The sequence below is a fragment of the Schistocerca serialis genome, chromosome 6, assembly GCF_023864345.2.
Source record: "Schistocerca serialis cubense isolate TAMUIC-IGC-003099 chromosome 6, iqSchSeri2.2, whole genome shotgun sequence".
NCBI lineage: Eukaryota > Metazoa > Arthropoda > Insecta > Orthoptera > Acrididae > Schistocerca > Schistocerca serialis.
In genome coordinates this window covers 187188817-187213495 of record NC_064643.1, presented here as the reverse complement: position 1 = coordinate 187213495, position 24679 = coordinate 187188817, and the positions used below count along the sequence as shown (strand labels likewise).

General features: G+C 42.7%; 1 protein-coding gene across 2 annotated transcripts in view; it reads left to right on the top strand.

Annotated features, from left to right (window-relative positions):
- The window catches only part of LOC126484082 (cytochrome P450 6k1-like), a 270241-nt gene extending 251415 nt beyond the window's left edge, over positions 1-18826 (top strand). For both annotated transcript variants that reach the window (XM_050107452.1, XM_050107453.1), the window contains exons 6-8: positions 3284-3505; positions 9438-9689; positions 18618-18826. In XM_050107452.1, the coding sequence (XP_049963409.1) occupies positions 3284-3505; positions 9438-9689; positions 18618-18790 (647 nt within the window). In that variant the 3' untranslated portion in view covers positions 18791-18826. The remainder of the gene's footprint in view (positions 1-3283; positions 3506-9437; positions 9690-18617) is intronic.
- Positions 18827-24679: the final 5853 nt, after the last annotated feature.

Below are 24679 nucleotides of genomic sequence, written 5' to 3'. Positions count from 1 at the left end.
TACTGCATCTCTACTCACAGCACAATACTCCCAGACTCCTTTTATGCTGGTGGATCCGTCTCTCGTAACGTCTAGCGGTCAGTTACGCATTATATAGAGCAGTCTGGATACTTCCCATCAGATTGTGTAGACAGTGTGTATCATAAATACGTTTCAAATTTTGTGGACAGGTTCCTCAGAGCAGAAAAAGAAGATAAGTCAATATCAGAACAGTTTAGAACGTCCTGAAGTCAGAAACTCACAGCAAATGTTCAAAATGCACTAAGATGGTATGCTTGCTTTTACACATGTATGCAGTTCCACAATACTTGTGAGCGGTTTGATACCTTTGTAATACAGTTGATGCAACAACCCAAGCAGCATTGTATGAGCAACACGTAGAATGAAACTGTGGGCGGCTGCCTATCAAGTCCATACGTTCTCCAGCATATCTTACAGAAGATACAACTGATGATAGCTGCCATGGCAGATGAACAGGTAGGCGAGGATCAGTTTCTTGGCTTTCACGTTTCCCTGACCTCAGTCCTCTGGGTCATTATCGCTGAGGGCACTAAAACAATTGACTTATGCAGCAGACATTCCGTTCCTTCCTACAGACTAAGTTGAACCGCTCCCTGTAACCGACCTTTAGAGCTGCAGCAGACACTGTGGTTGTTCACCACATCACTATATTTTTAAATAACAGCACTTATATTGGTGGATATCCATACTATTCTAACAGCTACAGACTAAAAAATGTTTTTTTTTTTTAATTCTGGTATTTGATCATCGACTGTAATAGATAATGATCAGTTTCAATCGATCATGACCGTCTTTGAACTGTGTGCTCAAATATACCGATACAAAAATGTATTAGATAGTTCTGTTAAAATCTTGTCAACAATTAATATAATGTTCCAAGAACGGTCAGTGAGATATCATACATGAAGTGTTATGTAAGGAATGTGTAGAAATGCTCTCGAAGATCTGAAGAGGGTATCATCGACTCAACTTGTGGTTCATTACACTCTTGAATCAAATACCGAAATAATGAACATTTTGAACGGCTCTCAGTTCCAGGGAGGACACTATAAAAACATGAAACACTGCAGCTAATATCTGAGGAACATATTAAAGTACATTTCGCTAAATACTTTACAATACATGTAGTTCGTTTAAATATATAATTTTATGTGCTTTGACTCTAATACTGTTCACCTGGTTTAACTGAAACAAGGTAAGAATGTCACACTGCAAGGGACAGTACGTACCACTGAACCATGTCCACCACCCTCCTTATCAAATATGTTCAATGCGGTACCACTGACCTCCCACAAACCATTACTCATCAACCTATCCCATATCACTGAAAGAATATGGACGACAACAATATTACCTGAGATTGAGAATTCTGTTTTTCTCACGCACTGAGTTGACAAAAGTCATTAGATACCTCCCAATACTGTGTCGGATCTCGTTTTGGCTGGCACAGTGCAGCAATTCGACGTGGCATGGTCAACAAGTCTTTGGAAGTCCGCTGCAGACATACTGAGCCATGCAACATCTATAGCTATCATTAATTGAGAAAATATTGTCAGTGTACGGGTCCACCCCATTAGCTGAATGGTCAGCGCGTTGGTTTGCCACACACTGGGGCCCGGGTTCGATTCCCGGCTGGGGATGAGATTTTCTCCCCTCAGGGACTGGGCGTTGTGCTGTCCTCATCATCATTTCATCCCCATTGTCGACGCGCAGGTCGTCCATTGTGGCGTCGCACTGAATAAGACCTGCACTTTGTGGCCGAACTTCCCAACTGGGAAGTCCCTGCCACTGACACCATACGCTCATTTCCATTTCCATACCAGTGTACAATTTTGTGAACGAGCTGAGCTCTCGATTATGTTCCATAGTAGTTCGGTGGGATTCAGGCGCGTGCGATCTTGGTGACCAAATCATTTGCCCGAATTGTCCAGAACGTTTTTCACTACCAGTCGCGAATAACCTAATTGAACAGGTGAAAATGGTCTCCAAGTACCATTTCCAGTCAATGATAGGTTCACTTGGACCAGAGGCCGCAGTCCATTCCATGTAAACAAAGCCCACAACATTATGGAGTCACCACCAGCTTGCACACTGCCGTGTTATCAACATGAGTCCACGTCTTGGTGGGGTCTGCGCCACACTCGAACCCTACCATCAGCTCTTACCAACTGAAATCGGGATTCATCTGATCAGGTCACGGTTCTCCAATCGTCTAGGATCCAACTGATATGGCCACGAGCGCAGGACAGGTGCTGCAGGCCATGTCATGCTCTTAGCAAAGGCACTCGCGTCGGTCGTCAGCCCGCATCGCCAGATTTCAACGCCTATCCTAACGGATACTTTTGGCGCACGTCCCACATTGATTTCAGTGACAACTTCACACAGTGTTGCTTGTCTGTTAGCACTGATAACTCTATGCAAACGCCGCTGCTCTTGGTCCTTAACCGAAGGCCTACGGCCACAGTGTTGTCCTTGCTGAGAGCTAATGCCCGAAATATTTTATTCACGACGCACTCTTGACATCGTGGATCTCGGAATACTGAATTTTCTAACGGTTTCAGAAATGAATTGTTCCATCTACCATTCCGCTGTCAAAGTCTGTTAATTCCCATCGTGCGGCCATTACCATTTCGGAAACTCTCACATGAAGCACCTGAGTACAAATGACAGCCGGCCGAGTGGCCGATCGGTTCTTGGCGCTACAGTCTGGAACCGCGCGACCGCTACGGTCGCAGGTTCGAATCCTGCCTCGGGCATGGATGTGTGTGGTGTCCTTAGGCTAGTTAGGTTTAAGTACTTCTAAGTTATAGGGGACTGATGACCACAGAAGTTAAGTCCCATAGTGCTCAAAGCCATTTGAACCATTTTGAACAAATGACAGGTCCGCCAATGCACTGCCCTTTCATACCTTGCGTACACGATATTGCTACCATCTGTATATGTGCATAGCGCTATCTCATGACTTTTGTCACCTCAGTGTATTATCTTGGTCATAGAGAGTTTTATGAAAGTAGTGCTTTCTGTGGATATGAGTCACTATCGTTTGGTACTTATTTATCTCTAAAAATTCGACACTTGTACAGTACCATGTACCAAAAAAAAATACAGTTTTCAGCAGTGATCCGTGTAACGTATTTGTTGATAGTTTCAGAAAATTGTGTATGGAAACAAATTTCTGTCTTAAAATATTATTGCGTAACAGATTTTGGTGGGTACTCCGATCAATCATGGAGAAAATATAAGAGCCAGCTATCTTTTCCAGAGTTGTCAATTGATGACGTCGCTGCCCAGGCGTTTGTCTTCTTCGTAGCGGGCTTCGAGACCTCATCAACCACGATAAGCTTCGCTCTTCACGAGCTGGCTCACCACAGTGACATCCAGAAACGTCTCCAGGAGGAGATCGACTCAGTTCTGAAGCAAAGTGATGGACAAATCACCTACGATGTGATCAACAGCATGCACTACCTCGATAAAGTAGTCTCAGGTATGTATGAACATATAGTTTCGTGCCCTGATATTTTATTCACAATTTAGACTGACATTCAAGTTTGTGAAGAAACCCTACTTTAAATTCGAAGTCAGTGAAAGAATTGTGTTTATTGTTTCCAACTCTAATGGAAAGAAAAAGGTCGTAGTAAATATTATTCATCTCACAGACAAAATTAAAAGAGGAAATAAAGAGGGAAAAATCCAACAAGTACGAATCGAACTTAATCATAAATGTTTGGTTCCTATTGTCTTTGAAGAATAGTGCAAAACTGTCTTCAAATTACGTGTTATTTACCAAAACTTCTTTCCCTTTCAACTTGAAAGAAATAATTTATTGTGCAGTTTTTTAGTTTTTTAATAATTCCTCAGGAATTTGTTTCAATAATGGCGTTCCTACTTTAATTCGCGTTCATGTATTTAGATATCTTGTTACAACTTCGCCAGACATGGTTCGTGTACCATATTTTGCCACACAGAGCATGATGTTCACATTTCCTATGGCAGTCATCATCTCTTTGTCTAAAACAGTTTCTGTCAACAGAAAAGTGCTCATTCTCTCCAGGAAGAGCCTATCAAATCAGTATACCTCTACATTGTCTAGTTATGTAATACTCAAGCCACAAATGAAGTATCCCAAGAAGCTGACAATTTACTTTTCTACGTTTTCAACATTTTCCTCGATCCTATGACGAAATGACCTTGTTCGTCTGACCTATATTTGTCTGCATCTTGATTTACGAAGCCCGTTCCTTTAGACATATCGTAGAATAAATCAGCAGACCTTTAGCTTCGTCATCGGCCGGAGTGGCCGAGCGGTTCTAGACGCTACAGTTTGGAACCGCCGACCGCTACGGTCGCAGGTTCGAATCCTGCCTCGGGCATGGATGTGTATGATGTCCTTAGGTTAGTTAGGTTTAAGTAGTTCTAAGTTCTACGGGACTGATGACCTCAGAAGTTAAGTCCCATAGTGCTTAGAGCCATTTGAACCTTTAGCTTCTTTTTGATGATGGATATGGATTGTCGGAGCCCGCCAGATGCAGCACCCTACTTGAGAGTAGGACAGACAAACGGAGGTGAGGTGGTGGAATCCTGTGGAGTGCTAGAGTGCTATGAGATATCATTCAGTTAACAATTTTTTACTGGCAAGAGTTTTATATTCACACTGTCTACAATCCGGCGGCCGTGTTGCATGAAGGCACAGAGTAGCACATCAGCACCCGGTGAGCAATATGCAGTTGCAGGCCCCGGCGTTGTCGGAGGTTCAGTGCTGTGGCTCTGTCGTAGGAGCGCCCTGTGGCCGTCGCCCCAATACAGCCTGGCGTGGCTGTCAGAGATTCAGTGCTCTTGTTGAGTGAACTGCACTTATGGACAGCCCCAGAAATTTGCATACCCCTGTTGTCGGCTGTCGAGGTGACATGTAGGTGGAAGACCCAAAAGTCAGCCTGAGAGGCGGTTCCAGTATACAGCCAATTAGGGGGTGCATGTACTGCACAGAAGTGACGGATGAGGCACAGTGCTCTCAAATTGAACAACTTGCAGACAGGTAGACTGATTCTTCATCCACAGAAGATCGACCCGGCCCTCATCTTCAGTCAGTCACCATTGTGACCGGTAGGAGCGCAGCTCAGGGTCGAAGTTCCATACACAGCCGGATGGCTGCCAAATTGCATCAGTGAACCCCAAGGCGGCGCCGGCTGGAGTCAGTTCGTTGATTCATCACGGCACCTTGCATCTAGTAGAAAGGATCTTCCTTCGGTATCCGTGATACAAATGGAACGACCTACTCTGAGAGTGAGAGGAAGGAAGGCGAGGATTTTATAGCAGTAAATCACGTGATTCCCTCTGTATGGGTGATCGAACGTGCTCCCGATTTCTGAGCCAGTCAGCACTCTTGATTGGCCTAATGTTTAACTTCAGGGCGTCAGACCGATTCTTCATGAGAAGTTTTCAGGATAAATACGTTCTTATGTCATCCCTAGACGGAGTCACTACACGTAGCCCCATTACGGAAGAGCAGAGCACTGCGCCTGGTGTGCTCTGTTGTCTATCAGGGGAAAGTCCCCATCGCCTGTGTCGTGGTGTAACGTCCGTTTTTAACAGTGACGTGTAAGGAAGGGATCTCCAGGCGTACGTATCTGCTATTTCTTCTACGCAAGTACACGTATTATTAATACTCTTCCGTTCAGATTTGGAAGTTTTGTCTCTTGATTTCTTTTGTTGTAACATAGTTCGCATCCTTTTATTTGTTGTTGTTTTCATTACTGTGAGAGGTCCATGAAGCATCTCACCTCACTATTCATCACATTTGCCTGCGATAGTAATATATTCTCACCACATGACTCGTATTCTGTAACCAATGTACAGTATGACAATTGCCGAGACTACAGGTTTATGCACTGCTTCATAATTAAACTTGCTTAGCTTCAATGCCAACCATTTTAATATATGAGAAGGCTCTTTCAACCCCAGTAGCCACTTAAGGGAAGCAAGATCAGTAACTGCCTTAAATGTTTGTTCACATAAGTAACAGCAAAACTAGGAAACGGCATAAATAACAGCTAGCATTTATTTTTCAAAGGCCTAATACTCGCTTTCTATCTTGTTCAGTTGTCTCGATGAATAAGCTACTGGATGTTCCCTGTTACGCAACATTTGGCTCAAGACATTACTATATGCCATATTGCTCACATCACAGGACGGTGTGAACTCTTGCTCGAAGCTAGGAAATACAAACACATGACTAAATGCCAAAGTATGTTTAAATTTCTCAAACGCATTTGACATTCTGCTGACTTCTCGAATTTCACTTATTTTGTTAATAGACAATTCAAGGGCTTGACAATTTCTGTAAAATCCCCTGTGAACTTCCTATAATAAAAATGACTGTAACCGTTTTGTATCCTGTGGCGGTACAAAATCACGGACCATTGATATTAGCTCTGATTAGAGATTAGATTAGATTCAGTTTTCGTTCCATAGGCCCAAAAATTGAGATGATTCTCGTGGGTGTGGAACATGTCAGAAAATATGGCATAAAAACATAAAACATTTGAATACATACTAACCTAATCATGTATCAGGAGATTGTCAAAATAGGTGAATACAATGTGGTAATCTGGAACAGCTAATATTTACAGAATTAACACGCTGTTAGAATGAAACACTGTTATGCACTATTCATAAATTTATCATACACAATATACCTAATCTTGACTGATGTGACCAACTGCTGTCAAAACTGAAATCCAACCGATATTTTTACTTAAGATGGCTTAACAGTCTCCGTTAAGATATTCATCTATGGAGCAGAAGGAGTTGCCTATCAGAAAGTCTTTCAAACTCTGTTTAAACGGTGCTTTATCTGAAACCAAGTTTTTAATGGTTGCTGGCAATTTATTGAAAACGTGTGTTCCTGAATTTTATGGAACATACGCTTATTTTTAGACATCAGCCAAAAGGTACCATTTTCTTGTTTCACCTGCAAGTGAGTATAAGGCCGGGGGAAAGAGAGAGAGAGAGTTAATAACATGTATATGTAACAAATGAAATAATTATTGAGGACAGGGGATTAAATTGAAAATGGCTCTTCGTAGTTCATTATCACTCATGAACAGTGGTTTGGAATTCTTAATGTAATGCTCTAATCCTTCCTAAATGAAAGAAAGCAAATAGCATTTAAACACTCAGTCATTAATTTGGTACGCACGTTTTCGTTGCAAGTTGAAATGCATATAACGATTTGTAGCTACAAAATATTTTAGAAACTACATCTAACAACAATAGAATGTGGTCATTTGAAAGTAAATTTTTGAGGTTTGGCGTTCTGCCAGTGCATGAAGCAAGAGTGTAAAAAATAATTTGAAATAGGTAAACAGCCGCAAGTAATAATGATGTCACTACTTTGTCAATTGCTAAGTTTATTTTGACGGTGAGTGAGGGGCAAAATAATACTCACAAGTAATTTCATTAAAGTCATACCACATTTCAAGGTTTCATCCCTCAGCCTGAACTCCTGAAATTTCTGCTGAAGTTCGAATAGGATCACAGTGCAATTTTCACTCACACATTGTAATTTTAGGGCGACCTTGTTGTAAAACCATAGTAAACACACTATTTCTTGTTATATAGACATTTTTGACTGCTTATGTATTTCAATTTTTTTAAGTGGTGTTTTGAATTTCATCATTTTATTCAATTCTTGACATTATGTGGCACTGCACAGTTGTCTGGGTAATACTAATGTATTCATTACTCATGTCAGAACCGTAGAAAAATCGATACATATTCTTGACACGAAATTCATTCTACACTCCTGGAAATGGAAAAAAGAACACATTGACGCCGGTGTGTCAGACCCACCATACTTGCTCCGGACACTGCGAGAGGGCTGTACAAGCAATGATCACACGCACGGCACAGCGGACACACCAGGAACCGCGGTGTTGGCCGTCGAATGGCGCTAGCTGCGCAGCATTTGTGCACCGCCGCCGTCAGTGTAAGCCAGTTTGCAGTGGCATATGGAGCTCCATCGCAGTCTTTAACACTGGTAGCATGCCGCGACAGCGTGGACGTGAACCGTATGTGCAGTTGACGGACTTTGAGCGAGGGCGTATAGTGGGCATGCGGGAGGCCGGGTGGACGTACCGCCGAATTGCTCAACACGTGGGGCGTGAGGTCTCCACAGTACATCGATGTTGTCGCCAGTGGTCGGCGGAAGGTGCACGTGCCCGTCGACCTGGGACCGGACCGCAGCGACGCACGGATGCACGCCAAGACCGTAGGATCCTACGCAGTGCCGTAGGGGACCGCACCGCCACTTCCCAGCAAATTAGGGACACTGTTGCTCCTGGGGTATCGGCGAGGACCATTCGCAACCGTCTCCATGAAGCTGGGCTACGGTCCCGCACACCGTTAGGCCGTCTTCCGCTCACGCCCCAACATCGTGCAGCCCGCCTCCAGTGGTGTCGCGACAGGCGTGAATGGAGGGACGAATGGAGACGTGTCGTCTTCAGCGATGAGAGTCGCTTCTGCCTTGGTGCCAATGATGGTCGTATGCGTGTTTGGCGCCGTGCAGGTGAGCGCCACAATCAGGACTGCATACGACCGAGGCACACTGGGCCAACACCCGGCATCATGGTGTGGGGAGCGATCTCCTACACTGGCCGTACACCACTGGTGATCGTCGAGGGGACACTGAATAGTGCACGGTACATCCAAACCGTCATCGAACCCATCGTTCTACCATTCCTAGACCGGCAAGGGAACTTGCTGTTCCAACAGGACAATGCACGTCCGCATGTATCCCGTGCCACCCAACGTGCTCTAGAAGGTGTAAGTCAACTACCCTGGCCAGCAAGATCTCCGGATCTGTCCCCCATTGAGCATGTTTGGGACTGGATGAAGCGTCGTCTCACGCGGTCTGCACGTCCAGGACGAACGCTGGTTCAACTGAGGCGCCAGGTGGAAATGGCATGGCAAGCCGTTCCACAGGACTACATCCAGCATCTCTACGATCGTCTCCATGGGAGAATAGCAGCCTGCATTGCTGCGAAAGGTGGATATACACTGTACTAGTGCCGACATTGTGCATGCTCTGTTGCCTGTGTCTATGTGCCTGTGGTTCTGTCAGTGTGATCATGTGATGTATCTGACCCCAGGAATGTGTCAATAAAGTTTCCCCTTCCTGGGGCAATGAATTCACGGTGTTCTTATTTCAATTTCCAGGAGTGTATATTATGAACTACATAAGTTAGATTCAAGCAAATTCACAGATGATATTTCATTGGGCATCTCTATAGAACTCTTCCACAAAATCGAACAGCCTACTTAAAAACACAGGAATATGCTTTACAATGATAGTACAATATGAAATGAGAAAAGTACTTAATTGATTATTGAAAAAAATTGTTTCACTGTTCATGTTACAGAGACGCTGAGAAAATATCCACCAGTTGTTATACTCAACAGGGAATGCAATACTGAGTACAAGATCCCTGGTACTGATATCGTTCTGGAGAAAGGTACTAAGATCTTGATACCTGCGTATGGTCTCCACCATGACTCAGAGTACTTTCCAGACCCAGAACGCTTCGACCCCGAGAGGTTCTCTGAGGAGCAGAAGGCCCAGAGACACCCCTACGTTTACTTGCCGTTTGGAGAAGGACCACGCATCTGCATAGGTGAGTCAGAGAACTGTTGCACATGTCGTCGTATCTCGTTTTCTTTCTTGAAACCACCTCACCACTATTTTTTTATTCCTTTCAACTTTGACCTCTTTCAGTAGTATCACACATACTAACAAAAAATGCTTCTGCAAAGTTAAGCTTGGACGTACTGTATGTACAAGGAGGAAATGTCGAGGATATGGAACATTTCATAAAAACACAACTGTGTAATGCATTTTAGAATAGATATAATACCCTTATATTTCTCTACACAGACACTTAAAAAAGTGGAATAAGAGACAAAAATACATGTTCAGTTACAATTTCTTCCAAATCATATCACAGTCACTTAAATGTATACATACTAATGTGCTCAAGACAATTCGTAATGTACTGGAATCAAGGATAGTACAAAAAACTGTTTATGTTGTTTATACAGAGTACATAACATACAGAAATAAGGTATTAGATATAATTAACATTATATGATTCACATAAAGAGTTTACCACAAATATTTCCCGACCCATTAACATTATCGTTATTCTGTTTTCGCCCAAATTATTTCTGAGAAATTTCTCACAGACCAATAGCCATAATTACAGAGACGTCGGTATAAACTTCACTTTTTTTAAATGGAGCTATGGTGATGTGTTCTCCCAATATGGTAATCCTCTAGGAGACAATGGGGCTTTACCCTTGTAGGTTCGGAGTAATTGTAATATTTAGAACTTACGATTTGCCCATTTTTAACAAGAAACTGAGCTTCCTATTACTGCTACACAAGCAAGTTTACATAATTTCTCTACCTTCTTTCAGCTTATTGTTAAGCGCCATTGGTAAAAAGCTCTAGCCTTCTCCATACCATGTGAAAATTACAACCAATGTTATTACGTCATTAATAACAGTCTAAAGATGTTAGTTGACCTTATGTTCGGGGTGTAGTTCAACATCAGATGACCTCTCAAAAAATACTTTACAAAACAATCATTAACACATGGTAATCCAGATCAAGACTTGATGCCAGATGATAAATACCAAGTAACATAGTTGATGAAACAATTTTAAATGTAGTCAGTGCGGCACGTTCAAAACCACAACTGTAAGTTACCAGTGGCAACGTCAACAGACATTTGAAGGAAATAATGCATCCAAAAATTAACAACTGAACACGCCAGATGATATGCTGACCATTGGACTACTTAAGCCCACGAGAGAAACTTTTTTGTTTTTATTTAGATTATTCGTCACGTTCGATGCCACAATGCCATGATTAATTATAAAGAAACTAAGAAAAAAACCATGAAAGAATGAGTGGCAAACAACAAATAGATGTAAAATGCAACTAAAATAGTAAAAATGAGAAAAGTAACTAAAATAATAAAAACACTGTGATAGAAGCCGACACCAGATGGTGTTAAAGCCTTATGACCAAGTACAAAATATAAAAATGTATTACAAAATGATACAAAGTTATAAAATCGATAAAACAACAGGAATCTTCTAAAACATGATTGAACGCAGTCATGTGTCACTTCCACAAATGCACAGAGATGCGCTAAAGGTAAACAGATGTGCCACCTACATTCAGAATTCCAGAAACAATAGTGATTGATGCAAATACATTCTAAATGCATTCTAAAAGAAATATTAATAATAACGAATGCAATCGGTTTCCAAACAAACGTATACAATAGCCAAGTATTTTATTTTACTTGTAATAGAAACGAAAGATGAATAAAAATGAAATAAAATTATTATTCGCTGTAAAGAAAAAAAAGTAAGTAAGCGCGAAAGGAGACAGGTTAATGAACCATCAAATCGTGAAAAATGTTGGGAAAGCCAGTGCATGCCACTTGCGAATTCCTCATTGATAACAATTTCCGGACCGGATCGGCGATGCACATAAATTTCCAATTTTTCAAGAATATAGAGGTTCATCGTGCACAATGTCCAAATCATCATTGATGAGAAGCAAAAGATGACCATTCACCCTCAAATGGAAAGCAAGTGCACTATAGCTTTTGTAAGTGCGCTCTCTGAATCGTGTTGCTAAATCTCTCCCCGTCGTGAGAGAGGTTTAGGGAAATTTACGCTCATCGCCGAGCCGATTCGGTAGTTTATCTACACCTACATCTACATATGTACTCCAAAAGCTGCCGAAGTCTGACATTTACCTTCCCTACCACAATTCTCACATGCTTATTCCATTTCATATCGCTTTGCAGTGTCGTGTCTAGATATTTAAACGACGTGACTGCGTCAAGCAGAACACTACTAATGGTGTTTCCGAACATTAGGCGTCTGTTTTTCCTTCTCATCTACATTAACTTACATTTTTTTACATTGGGAACTACGGGTCATTGACTTTTCTCTAAGTCATCTTGTAACCACCTAGTCACTCAAATTCGAGACCTTCCTCTACACCACAGCATCAACAATAAACAACCGCAGATTGTTACCCACCCTGTCTGTCAGATCATTTATGTATACAGAAAATACACTTCCCTAGTGGGCTCCTGCCGATATCCTTATCTCTGATGAATACTCGCCGTCGACGACAACGTACTGGGTTCTATTACTTAAGAAGTTTTCGAGCCACTCACATGTCTGGGAACCTATTCCATTGCTCATACCTTCGTTAACAGTCTGCAATGGGACACAGTGTCAAATACTTTCTGGAAATGTAGAAGTATGAAAACTGCCTGTTGCCCTCCATTCATAATTCGCAAAAGGGGGCAAGTCAAGTTTCGTACGAACGATACTTACTAAAACCATGCTGATTCGTGCATATAAGCTTCTCAGTCCCAAGAAATTTTATTATATTCTAACTGAGAATATGTTCAAGGATTCTGCAGCAAACAGAAGTTAGGGATATTGTTCTGCAATTTTGCTGGCCCGTACTTTTACCTTTCTCATATACTGGAGCCACCTGCGCTTTTTTCCAGTCCCTTGGGACTTTGCGCTAGGCAAGGAATTCGTATTAATGTAAGCTAGGTAAGAGGACAATGCCGTACAGAACTTCTGTGAAACTGAATTGGGATTCCATCCGGACCTGGTGATTTATTTATTTCCAACTCTTTCAATTGTTTCTCTACGCCATGGATGCTTGTTACTGTGTTCTCCACACGGGAATCTATGCAGTGCTCGAATGCCGGTATGTTTGTACGAAATCTCCTGTGTCAAACATTTCTTAAATGTGAAACTTAAAACTTCGGTTATACTTTTGGTATGTTCTACTGCCACACCAAGCTGGTCTATGAGTGACTGAATGGAAGCCTTAGACCAGCTAAGCGATTTTACTCAGGACCAGAATTTTCTCGTGCTCTTGATTGGATTTTTTGCTGATTTATGAGGGCTGTAGTTGTTTTATGCTTCACGCATAGATCTTTTTACAGAGGCGTGGACCTCAATTAACCTCTGCCTGTCGACGTTTGCGCGTTCGCTATGGAACCAGTAGTGCAACAGTTTTTGCTTCCTCAGCATTTTCCGAATTTCGTAGTTAAACTACGGTGGGTCTTTTCCGTCCTTAATCAAATTACTAGGCACATAGTTTCCCAGCTTGTGATAAACAATCTGTTTAATCTTTGCCCATAATTCCTCTTCCTCCATCTTACTGGATCTAACAAGGGGAGGCCGCCAATTGTGAAATTCAGATTGGGTTCATACTGCGCATAATAAAAGCTCATGGCCAGAGGTGTAATGTGGCAAAGCACCAAGATGCACTTCTCAGCCGTTGTCGAGAAAATCGACAGTTAAAAGAAACCGTTGCGGTGAAATACTCTTTACGAACAATGGTTTTCTACAGCGTCGTGGCCCAGCGGTAAGCGCTCGGGTTCGTAATCCGAAGGTCGCTGGATCGAATCTCGCGCCATGCAATTTTTTTTATTATTAGTTTTTTGTAATTCAAATATATATATATATATATATATATATATATATATATATATATATATATATATAAACTTTTAATGAATTGCTTATGCATGCTGGTGAAGGCGGATAGCTCTCCAATTGTACCGCCTCCATTTTTCCTTTTTTTTTAACAGGGTGTACCAAAGCTCTCCCGTCCCCACTGATTTTCGACGACGTTATAAGTTGCGCTAGGGACCGGATCTACCTTCTTTCGAAGTTAGCAGGCAACTACGCTGTTATGAGGCGGCTCGTTTCGGCCCGTTCAACATCTGTCCTTCAAGTGTAACGAGCGAGTAACGGAGTTTATATTTCATACCTGCCACAGCGAATTTGTGTTCGTGGGGTCTCTATTCTAATTCGAACGTTTGACTTACGCTATACGTATTCGTTTCGGAATATCGTTTCTACGTCTTCCGTTAACTATACGTGGTTAACATTACGAAGACAATTAATAACATTTCTGAAATACAACTATGTTTGCGGAAAACATAATGATGTTCGAAGTCGCCAGTTTTTCCACGACAAACGACTTTCAACAACTTATTATATGCATAATTGTTGCAACTGATTGCCGGGAATTATTTATATATATATATATATATATATATATATATACATTTGAATTATAAAAAACAAATACTAAAAAAAATTGCATGGTGCGAGATTCGATCCGGCGACCTTCGGATTACAAACCCGAGCGCTTACCGCTGCGCCACGACGCTGTGGAAAATCGTTGGTCGTAAAGAGTATTTCACCGTAACGGTTTCTTTTAACTGTCGATTTTCTCGACAACGGCTGAGAAGTGCATCGTGGTGCTTTGCCACATTACACCTCTGGCCATGAGCTTTTATTATGCGCAGTATGAATCGAATCTGAATTTCACAATTGGCGGCCTCCCCTTGTAAGAGATTCAATTCACTGTCTAAGTGAGATGCTAACAACTGCTTCTCTGCTCTTTCTAGCAGAAACACTCTCCTAGCATTCTTGATGAGTTTATTAACTTTCGACTTACAACGATCTCTCTAATCCCCGTCTCTATACTGATGCTCTCGCTAAGGTCCTGCCTGTTTGTAGCTACAAAGTCAAAGATATTTCTATAGCGTGTGTGCTGCCAAACTAGCTGCTTAAGACAGTTTCCAGAAAACGTATTCGAAAATGCTTCTTAAGATTGTCTGTGTGTACTCCCTGCAATGAATCCATAGACGCCCCAGTCCATACCCAGTAGGTTAAAGTCGCCTCCAACTAGTACTGCATGGTCTGGGTCATGACCTGCCCTAGCCTAAAAACACTCATGTGCACTCCAAAAGTGCTCTCCGACCTGAGTAGCTCCTACCTGTATACTCGCTTCTGACCAAAAACTTCCTTTGAATGGTTCTAGAAATGTCACTGCGAATTCGGGTGGCGGGTAGAAACATCAAAAAATTAACTTGGTTTCTGCTATACCTGTTATACGCATCCAGATAATTTCACTGTCACACTCATTTCCAACTTCAACGCAGACAATATTTTTCCAGCCGCAATGAGCCCTCCTCCTCATATGGTGTCTAATCTTTCTTTCAGATATACGTTCCATGACTCTCTAAACAGCTCAGAGCCTTTTAGTTCAGGTTTCAGCCAGCTCTTGGTCCCAAGAATAATTTGAGCGCGAGTGCTTTCCTGGAGAGCAGTAGATTTGGGAGCTTCGTTATGAATACCTCAACAACTTACTGATAACCGTGATCTGACTTCCCTTTCCGCATATCGATTGGTGAGCGTTCCTCAGAGTTCAAAATGTTCAAATGTGTGTCTTATGAGGCTTAACTGCTAAGGTCATCAGTCCCTAAGCTTACACACTACTTAACCTAAATTATGCTAAGGACAGACATACACATCCATGCCCGAGGGAGGACTCGAACCTCCGCCGTGACCAGCCGCACAGTCCATGACTGCAGCGCCCTTGACCACTCGGCTAATCCCGCGCGGCGTTCCTCAGAATACTTCAAACTACCGCCTAGCCTAAGAAACCCCCATGCGCATTCCAAAAGTGCGCTCCTACCTGAGTAGCTGCTTCCTTCGTGTAGTGCAACCCTGACCTACAAATCCCCACTCAATAACAAAGGTCTACAAATCTGCTGGCAAGACCGTCACAGTCGGTTGAGATCCTCCACTCGGCTCCAAATAAAAGGACACCTATCAACTCTGGGAACTGTGCTGCAAATTGCGAACTCTGTCTGCACCCTGCACTTGAGGCCAGCTGCCTTCACCACCTCCACCAGCCTCCTTAGAAACTGATATGACCTCATAACCAGTGCAATAGGCGTCGTTGGTGCCAACATGAGCCAAAACGTGCAGACGACTGCACCCTGAACGCTCTATCTCTCGTATGATGTCCACCAGCAGACACACCTAGTGCACATTGGCTTTCTTTCCAGCCCTATCTGCCTAAAGGGCTCCATAAAGCACCTGATGTTGGAGTCGTGATAACTAGTAAACCCCTCTCCTGGTGTGCGTGCTCGTATCCTGCTAAAGGAACGTCCACCTCCTCACTCACAGAGCGAATGGGCAAGGCCAGACGGTCGGCCTTCACGTTGACCTCCGTCTCGAGCGACGCTAACGCATTACCACCTGCCACTCGCTCTGCTGTGAGTGCAGTTCCACTGCGTCTGGTACACTAGGAGTTGTCTTAGAAGCAGAGCCTCTGGGCGAAACAAGCGACACCTGGAGTGTACCATGCGATGCACCAGATTCTCCAACACCGCTACTCCCCAAGGCAGCAGCCTGAAGGTGACTGACAGTAGCCAAAAGTGCACTCACCTGTTCGCGGACTGCAGCCAGCTTCTCCTTCGTCCACACAGAACATGCACACATCCTACCCATGCTAGCAAGAGTAAATGAAGAAGTAAACTGTAAGAGCAGAGCAACTTACTACCCTCTTGATATGTCACCAATGGATGTTGTTGTCTTAATGATACCTGGCTATTCAGAAGAAATGAAAACTGCATTATTTCCTTCAAATTTGTATTGACGTTGTTCTTGTTCACTTATCACTAGTAGCTTAAAATTGTGATTTTGTTCGTGATGTTATTTCGTCAATTATGTTACTTGATATGTGTCATTGTAATGTGTGACACGTATTTCTGAATCATGACTTGATCTGGATTATCGTGTTCTTATGATAGTTCTGTAAAATATTTTTTGTCAGATCATCTGCTATGGGGTATACCCTAAATGTACACACATCAAAAAAGGTTTTGCATCACCTCGGTTCCGAGTTCCGGAACCTGTACATAAAACTGGAATAAAGATGAACATCAGCAACATTCCGCCCTTTTTATTACTCATGAAAACTACACATTGCATGTCGTATCACAATACAGCGAGACCTTCAAGATGGTAGTCCAGATTGCTGTTCAGACCAGTACCCCTAATTCCCAGCTGCACGTCCTCTTGCACTGATGCATGTCTGTATTCGTCGTGGCATAGTATCCACAAGTTCATCAAGGGACTGTAGGTACAGATCGTCCCACTTCTCAATGGCGATTCGGCGTAGATCCCTCAGAGTGACTGGTGGGTCACTTAGTCAATAAACAGCCCTTTTCAATCTATCCCAGGCGTGGTAGATAGGGTTCATGTCTGGAGAACATGCTGGCCACTCTAGTCGAGCGATGTCGATATCCTGAAGGAAGTCATTCACAAGATGTACACGATGGGGGCGCGAATTATCGCCCATGAAGACGAATGCCTCATCAATATGCTCCCGATATGGTTGCACTATCAGTCGGAGGATGGCATTCACGTATCGTACAGCCGTTACGGCGCCTTCCATGACCACCAGCGGCGTACGTCGGCCCCACATAATGCCACCCCAAAACAGCAGGGAACCTCCACCTTGCTTCACTGTCTGTGCAGTGTGTCTAAGGCGTTCAGCCTGACCGGGTTACCTCCAAACACTCCGACGATTGTCTGGTTGAAGGTATATGCGACATTCATCGGTGAGGAGAACGTGATGCCAATCCTGAGGGGTCCATTCGGCATGTTTTTGAGCCCATCTGTACGCGCTGCATGGTGTCGTGGTTGCAAAGATTGACCTCGCCGTGGACGTCAGGTGTGGAGTTGCGCATCATGCACCCTATTGCGCACAGTTTGAGTCGTAACACGGCGTCCTGTTGCCGCTCGAAAAGCATTATTCAACATGGTGGCGTTGCTGTCAGGGTTCCTCCGAGCCGTAATCCGTAGGTAGCGGTCATCCATTGCAGTAGTAATGCCTAAGCGAGGCATGTAATTGACAGTACCTGTCTCTCTGTATCTCCTCCATGTCAGAACAACATCACTTTGGTTCACTCCGAGACGCTTGGACACTTCCGTTGTTGAGAGCCCTTCCTGGCACAAAGTAACAATGCGGACGCGATCGGACCGCGGTATTGACTGTCTAGGCATCTAGGCATGGTTGAACTACAGACAACATGAGCTTTGTACCTCCTTCCTGGTGGAACGGCCGGAACTGATCGGCTGTCGGAACCCCCCCCCCCTCTCTCCGTCTAATTGGCGCTGCTCATGCATGGTTGTGGATTCCATTACCTTTATCTAGAGCTGAACAGAAAACTCAACATTCTCGTAGTCAACAGTTTTTGATGGATGATTGATGAACTGTTATAATCTTATACATTGGATCATAATAAATGGGAAAGAGTGTTGGGTGGTAAAATACTGTAATTAATATCAAAATAAAGAAGGAACAACATATATGAAAGAAAGACATGTGGTTGAATAGAAAATTGAGCTAGTGTAAAAATGAAAATTCAACAAGAACAGTTTCAGATGTCATACCTCGTTCAAAAGCAAGAAAATGCTACAAAAATTTTACAGATTTATATGAGATATTTAAAACTAAATTAAAAACTTACTAAATATTAGTGTATGCTCTAATACCAACGAAAGTGTGATAAGTTTGCATAACAGGTTGTTAAGTCTCATCCTAGTTATCGTCTTTGTTTCTTATCTCAGTATAAGGGAGTATATTAGTGAAGAGTAACAACTTTTTCTTGTTTCAGGGATGAGATTTGGCCTGCTGCAAACGAAAGTCGGGCTTACGCACATTCTCGCGAAGTATAACATAGAACCGTGCGAGAAGACCATTCGAAATCTCTCCTTCGAATCCAGGTCGTTTATCCTTACGCCGAAGGGTGGTATCCAATTGAGACTGAGCAAGAGGAACAAAGTATAGTGCTCATCTACTATGATAGAACGTTTGACTAATCATAAAGATAACTATTTTAGCCACTACCTTCATTTTCACTTTTGATAACAGCTTACCAACCTTTAAATCTCAAAACCTACATTACATGTACCATAGACAATTATGAGTGTCATTACTTTCACCATTACTATCATCATTCTTATGCAATGTATCATCTTACTGAGTAGTATAAATTTTGCTTCAGTTTAGATGTTTAAAAGAGTTTTTATTAATATTCTAAAATAATTTTTGTACTGAGTAATTTTGCTCCATTTTCTGGAAGACAGACTGGACAGAATTAATAAAAGCAATATAGAACCATATAAAGTTGTTTTACATTTCATTTCCTTTAGCATCTTAAAGCATATAAAAATTTCATGTTATGTACAAAGAGCTCCAGAGGAACACAATAAGTGAAGAAGCATTCATGGAAAACAGCAGGGCAATCTACCGTTCAGAGTTATTATCTTCCAGTACATTAAAACCATAACATAAACTTCAAAATATACAAGGAAATAGATTTCAATAGGTCACAATTTGGGTGTAGGTAATTCGCTTATTGCACAATGTCTTCCTCTTCTTTCTTTCCCTGGGCTTATCCCATGTTTTCAGCATGGTGAACTGAATTTGGATTATTTAGTGGTACAGGCTAGACAAATACCTTTCTTGTCGCCACCTCTTCCCTCCAGGGATGGAATTTGTGTATCCCATACGTCTCCACCTACGTAGCTTTATCCACGTGGAAGTGTGAGAATGTTTTCGAAATATTTGTGAAGTGCCTAAACTACGCGCAACGTGGGTACCAGTCTGGTATTCACCTAGTCAGATATGAGAAACTGCCTAAAAATCGAACCCAGACTGATTGGCACACTGGCTCTTGTCTCTCACCTGCTAGGTGAATTCCATGCAGGAGCGGCGTACCTCCCAGGAAGCTGCTTGTAACCTACCTGGCTATTTTTTGTGTAAAACTGTTTATTGGACAGAAAAACAATTAAGTGCAACGGTATACAAACGTTGATGCGAAACTGGAGCACTACTAACACTTCCTCCAGAGTATTTCACAATACAAAGACTAACTGGAATAAGATATATAAAACAAATATAATCCCACTAAAGCAGGAATACAGAATGGCAGATTCTTTTTCTCTTTATTGATGTTCCGCATGACAGCAAATCTTCCCGATTGGTTGTGGTTGGGTAGTGTCGCCCCTTCTATGACGTTAAAATTTCGTGGATATCTTTCTTTCTTACTTCTGGAACTACCCTCCAGCCCTCCACCATTTGAAATGCGTTACTGAAGTTCTGTAAAACAGCCATGTTTCGGAGAGAGCAATCGTTCTTGTTGTTATTTTATCGTCATCATTTCTAAGTCCCAGAAGTGACTCAAGTCTAAGAAAAATGGTTCAAATGGGAGCACTATGGGACTTAACTTTTCAAGTCATCAGTCCCCTAGAACTTAGAATTACTTAAACCTAACTAACCTAAGGATATCACACACATCCATACCCGAGCCAGGATTCGAACCTGCGACCATAGTTGTCACCCGGTTCCAGACTGTAGTGAATAGAACCGCCCGGCCACACCGGTCGGTTCATGTCTAAGAAATCTTGATGAGGTTCACATGGTTAATAACGTATAAGAATAGTACCTGACCTGCACTCACTAAGAATACAACCAAATCTTAAACAAAGAAATACTGAATCAGTTAGGCATATTGGTGTGTAGTCCTTTATTATTTTCCAGTACTGGTCTGCACCTATAAGAATTTCTGTAGGGCACTAGTGCTCTGCATCATTGGGATCAGCCATCTGGAGCTTATGGATGGTAACATCTTGTGGAACAGCTGAAAGTAATGAGAACATGTTCCTACTTTCAGAGGTGGAGAAAGTCGAGGTATTTTCTTCAAATTCCTGTCAACATGAAGTGAACAGATCTGTTGTTTGATGGCGTGAAATGTGACGACTTAAACCCTACGTCAGTTAATAGCTGATGGGTGATAGTGGTAGGGCAAAGGATCCTGGCGCATTTTGTTTGTGCATGTTGCATACATCCAGGGGCAAGTATACAGTCATGGAAAAATTATCTCCTTGCCCTTACCTTATCCTATTGTTCTGCTAAGTGGTTTATGATCCCCTGGGACTGATTTATGACCCCTTGGGTGTTGATTTCTGTCCCCTGAGTATAATCTGTCCTTCGGAGAAACCACCCACTCCATCCCCTCCCCCTTGTCCACCCCCACCCTCCTGGGAAACGGGACAATACTTTTTGTCTCCCCTCACTGTTCAGTTCTGAACCATTTTCATCCTGCTGGGAAATCCTCCAAACCTCCTCTCCCCTCCCCCACTCGCACTCCCCTCCCCACCTGGAAATTGGGGGGAAAAAGACTTAGCAGTCCTGAGCTTTTGTTGTGGAAGGATCTCAAAGTATGAAATTGAAATCAGTGTCAACTGATGTAATAATATATTGTTCGACTCAATTTGCATATTCTTTCCTTAATCAGTTTGTTGGAGACAGGGTTCCTCCCCTTCCCTCCCCTCCCACACTTCCCATGATGTAATAACTGTAAGCACCAAAGAATGGAAACAGGTGCAGTTTTGGGTTGCCCATGGTTGTGTCAGCCAGCCAGGCACCAGGGGCCCTGTCGTCCACATCTGCCAGCTGGGCACAACCAGCACTGGGTGGAGCACCAAGTGCTGACAGCTCCATGATGGCCGGTGGAACTGCAGCGAGACTGTGTATGTGTGAGGTTCCTGTACTCCATACCGACGGCATGCAGAGAAACCACTCTTGGGGTCTTTACAGGCCACCATAGAAAAACTGCTATTGGAGACCATATAGCCCACCTCAGCCACCAGGAGCCACGTATACTGATACCGGTTCGTTTTCTTGTGTGTCTACCTGCCGAAGGGACATCAGTTTGTTCTTGCAGGCCCCAGGGCAAAGCATCAGGAGGAGGCATAACTTGCAAATTCCAGATTCGCATCCTTTCTCTCTGAAGTGTTGACTTCCTGTTTGTGTGAACACCTGCTGCATGAACCAATGTGTCCAAAAACACAGACCGAGTTTTTCATCCCTCCTCAGAATACTGTGTTCCTATTGCCTAATGTTGGGGACAAAGTGGGTGCTGGCACAATTGTGATATCAAAAATGGTACTACCCTATCGAATTAATTGTTTAAAATTTTATGGGAGACAAGGCAGGAGAAAAACTCTGGAAGGTGTAAGTCAAATAGATTGCTGAAAACATTCACCAACACCTTACAATGATTCTTCTTCGTAATAAAACACATTTTCTACAGGTGAGGATCACACACATACATTGAAAATGAAGTAATTAAATCTCCGCCACATATAATTCGTAGCGTTTTTTATGTGTGAGGTCTTGTATGCATTGATGTTTGAGAGTACAAGCACTGTCCTCCATCATAACATTTCCACCTTACATTAAACATATCTGGCGAAAAAGCCTTCTGATCGCACACAGTCGCAGGCGATTTGTATCTACCACTCACGCGAAGCTAAGCCGCAGTTTTTGGTATGCCAAAGCCTCGCGATAACTCATGTCACTTGCTGCAGCACATTGCAATAGAAGAAGGTACAGCTTGAACATATAGTTCTAACTACAATTGTACCCCCGACGTAGGTTCCCAGTTCAAAAAATCCACTTTACCCAGTATGAAATGGAGATGTTGTTGTCCATACACCTCGAATTTCTCACGCGACATGTAGACTCCTCCCTTTTATACGAGTTATTTTCGAAGACAGAAGAAATCAGAGTATACACGCATTTACACAACGCTAAAGTATCGTTACTTGTTGTGAAAATCCAGTACAACAGTATGGCGCAGGCTATATTTCCCATAAGTATTCCCTCATGAGGTAAAAAAATCGGTTCTCATCAGCTTAATATCCGTTAAGTCCTGTATCTCAGGACTAGAATATTGAACTCATTTTTGACTCATGAAAGAGTGCTAAGAGTATGTTCCACCTCTGTCACAGGATATCTCCTCACTCTTGAACTTTGTTAAAGTAGCAAAATGCCTCATCATTTTTGAAGTCTCTTAAGGTGTAAATATCAGGTTGATACTACGTATCACTTTATATATTCGGTAACATAGCTCATTTTATTGAAATGGTCATCTCTCCCTGTGGGACATTGAAATTTCGTTAAAAGATCTCGCTTCAACGAGAAAACGCCTGATTACTGCGCCAATTCGCGAATCATATCTGTGGCACTCTCAACCTCGCTCCCATCCGCTTGGTGACACATCATTGATATCAGATTGATTGACTAATTAGTTACATTGATCTTGAGAGTCCCTCTCCATGACGCGTAGCTTTTTTTCTGCAGTGGGATCACACTCGCCAGAAAACCTTTAGAGACATGTCTGTGACATCTTTGGGGTCTTCTCACAGGCTGGGTGGTCACTTACTCCAATGTCAAAATGGGCGGTAGCCGTCGTCAAATCGCTGAAGATATCCAATGGTTATTACGTACTGTCTGTCGGTTGCCTTGTGGAAGTAAGTCACTTAGAATTCTTGTATACTGCTCCCGAAATAATCCTGCAAAGATCTGTCGGTCTATGGGTGGAGCAGGATGTTTCACTCTCTTCTCCACCCCTGCAATGCATCGGCCTCCATCCCCGCCACCAGCACCAGTCCACATGCGAAGAGCAGCCACTGTCACCATTGTGTCGCAGACCTCCGCCCACACGTCAGTGCTGTACTGATCCTGGACAACACACTGCTGACCATACCGGACAGCTGTTAACGATTCCAGACTCACAAAGGTAGTATTATCCTTCACAGAAGGCTAAACACTTAAATGTCACTGGTGTAAACACCACGATATCGAACAATATGCTTCCCCTCCTCCCATCTGCAAATCGAACATGTGGGAAAGGCTGACCCAATGAACAATGGTAAAATATTTGGCTGCTGTCCAGCCTATCCGAAACGTGTGTGAGCCTGCACACCTGGGTTTCCCTCAAACTACAGCCCTGCAAAAGCATTCCTATTGGTTCCCGTCAAATTCGTGAGAGTGGATGCTTCGAAAACTCAAGTGAGAATCCTTGGAGGGAAGGTAATGTTCTATTCGAGCAAAAGTATTGAAAAAATTTAGATAACAGGCATTTGAAGCTGACACCAGAAGGATTCTACCGCCGCCAACATCCTTTTCACGTAAAGGCCATGTGAGGAGGGTGATGGGGGTAGACGTAAGTCAGAAATAGCATGCTTCGACTAAGTAGTAGGAATGTCGCGTATGAATAGCACGCTAGAAAAAGTGAACCTCTGTTTGCCGTTGTAACTCCTGAACTGTTGAATTCCACCTCATGTAAAATGTGGTAGAAGCAAAGCATCTAAAGACTCGTAGTCAAACCACATATGTTGCAAATGGCTGACGTTAAAAAATGCTATTCTTATGGAGCAACTGTCTGGAAAATCGCAGTAGCTACCAGTTCTTTTTCTTATAGCTTATGCTTATATTCTTAGAATTTCAAACATCTACTCACCATCTCGTTGGAAACCTACCTTCTTGGTAGTGTGCGTCTCGTGTCATTGCACCGCTGGGTCACTAGGTATTTTTTCTTCTTCCTAAGAAAATTACATTTCGAAATCAGAAGGGGATTTATATGCATGTATATACCATGGAAGACTAGTTTTAATAGCACATTTGTTAATGATGGGAGGGAACCCCACACACACAGTGGCGCTTTACTTAAATGGCCCTGACAAACCTTTGTTAGCTACGTTACTGATGTCTAATTGCACTGCTTTGCTGTTTGGGTTCTATTTTCATCATAAGCTGATCTCATTTCGAAATTATTTCAAGTTGTATATCTCGAATAGTATACTTTTATACTTCACTTCTTCAGTT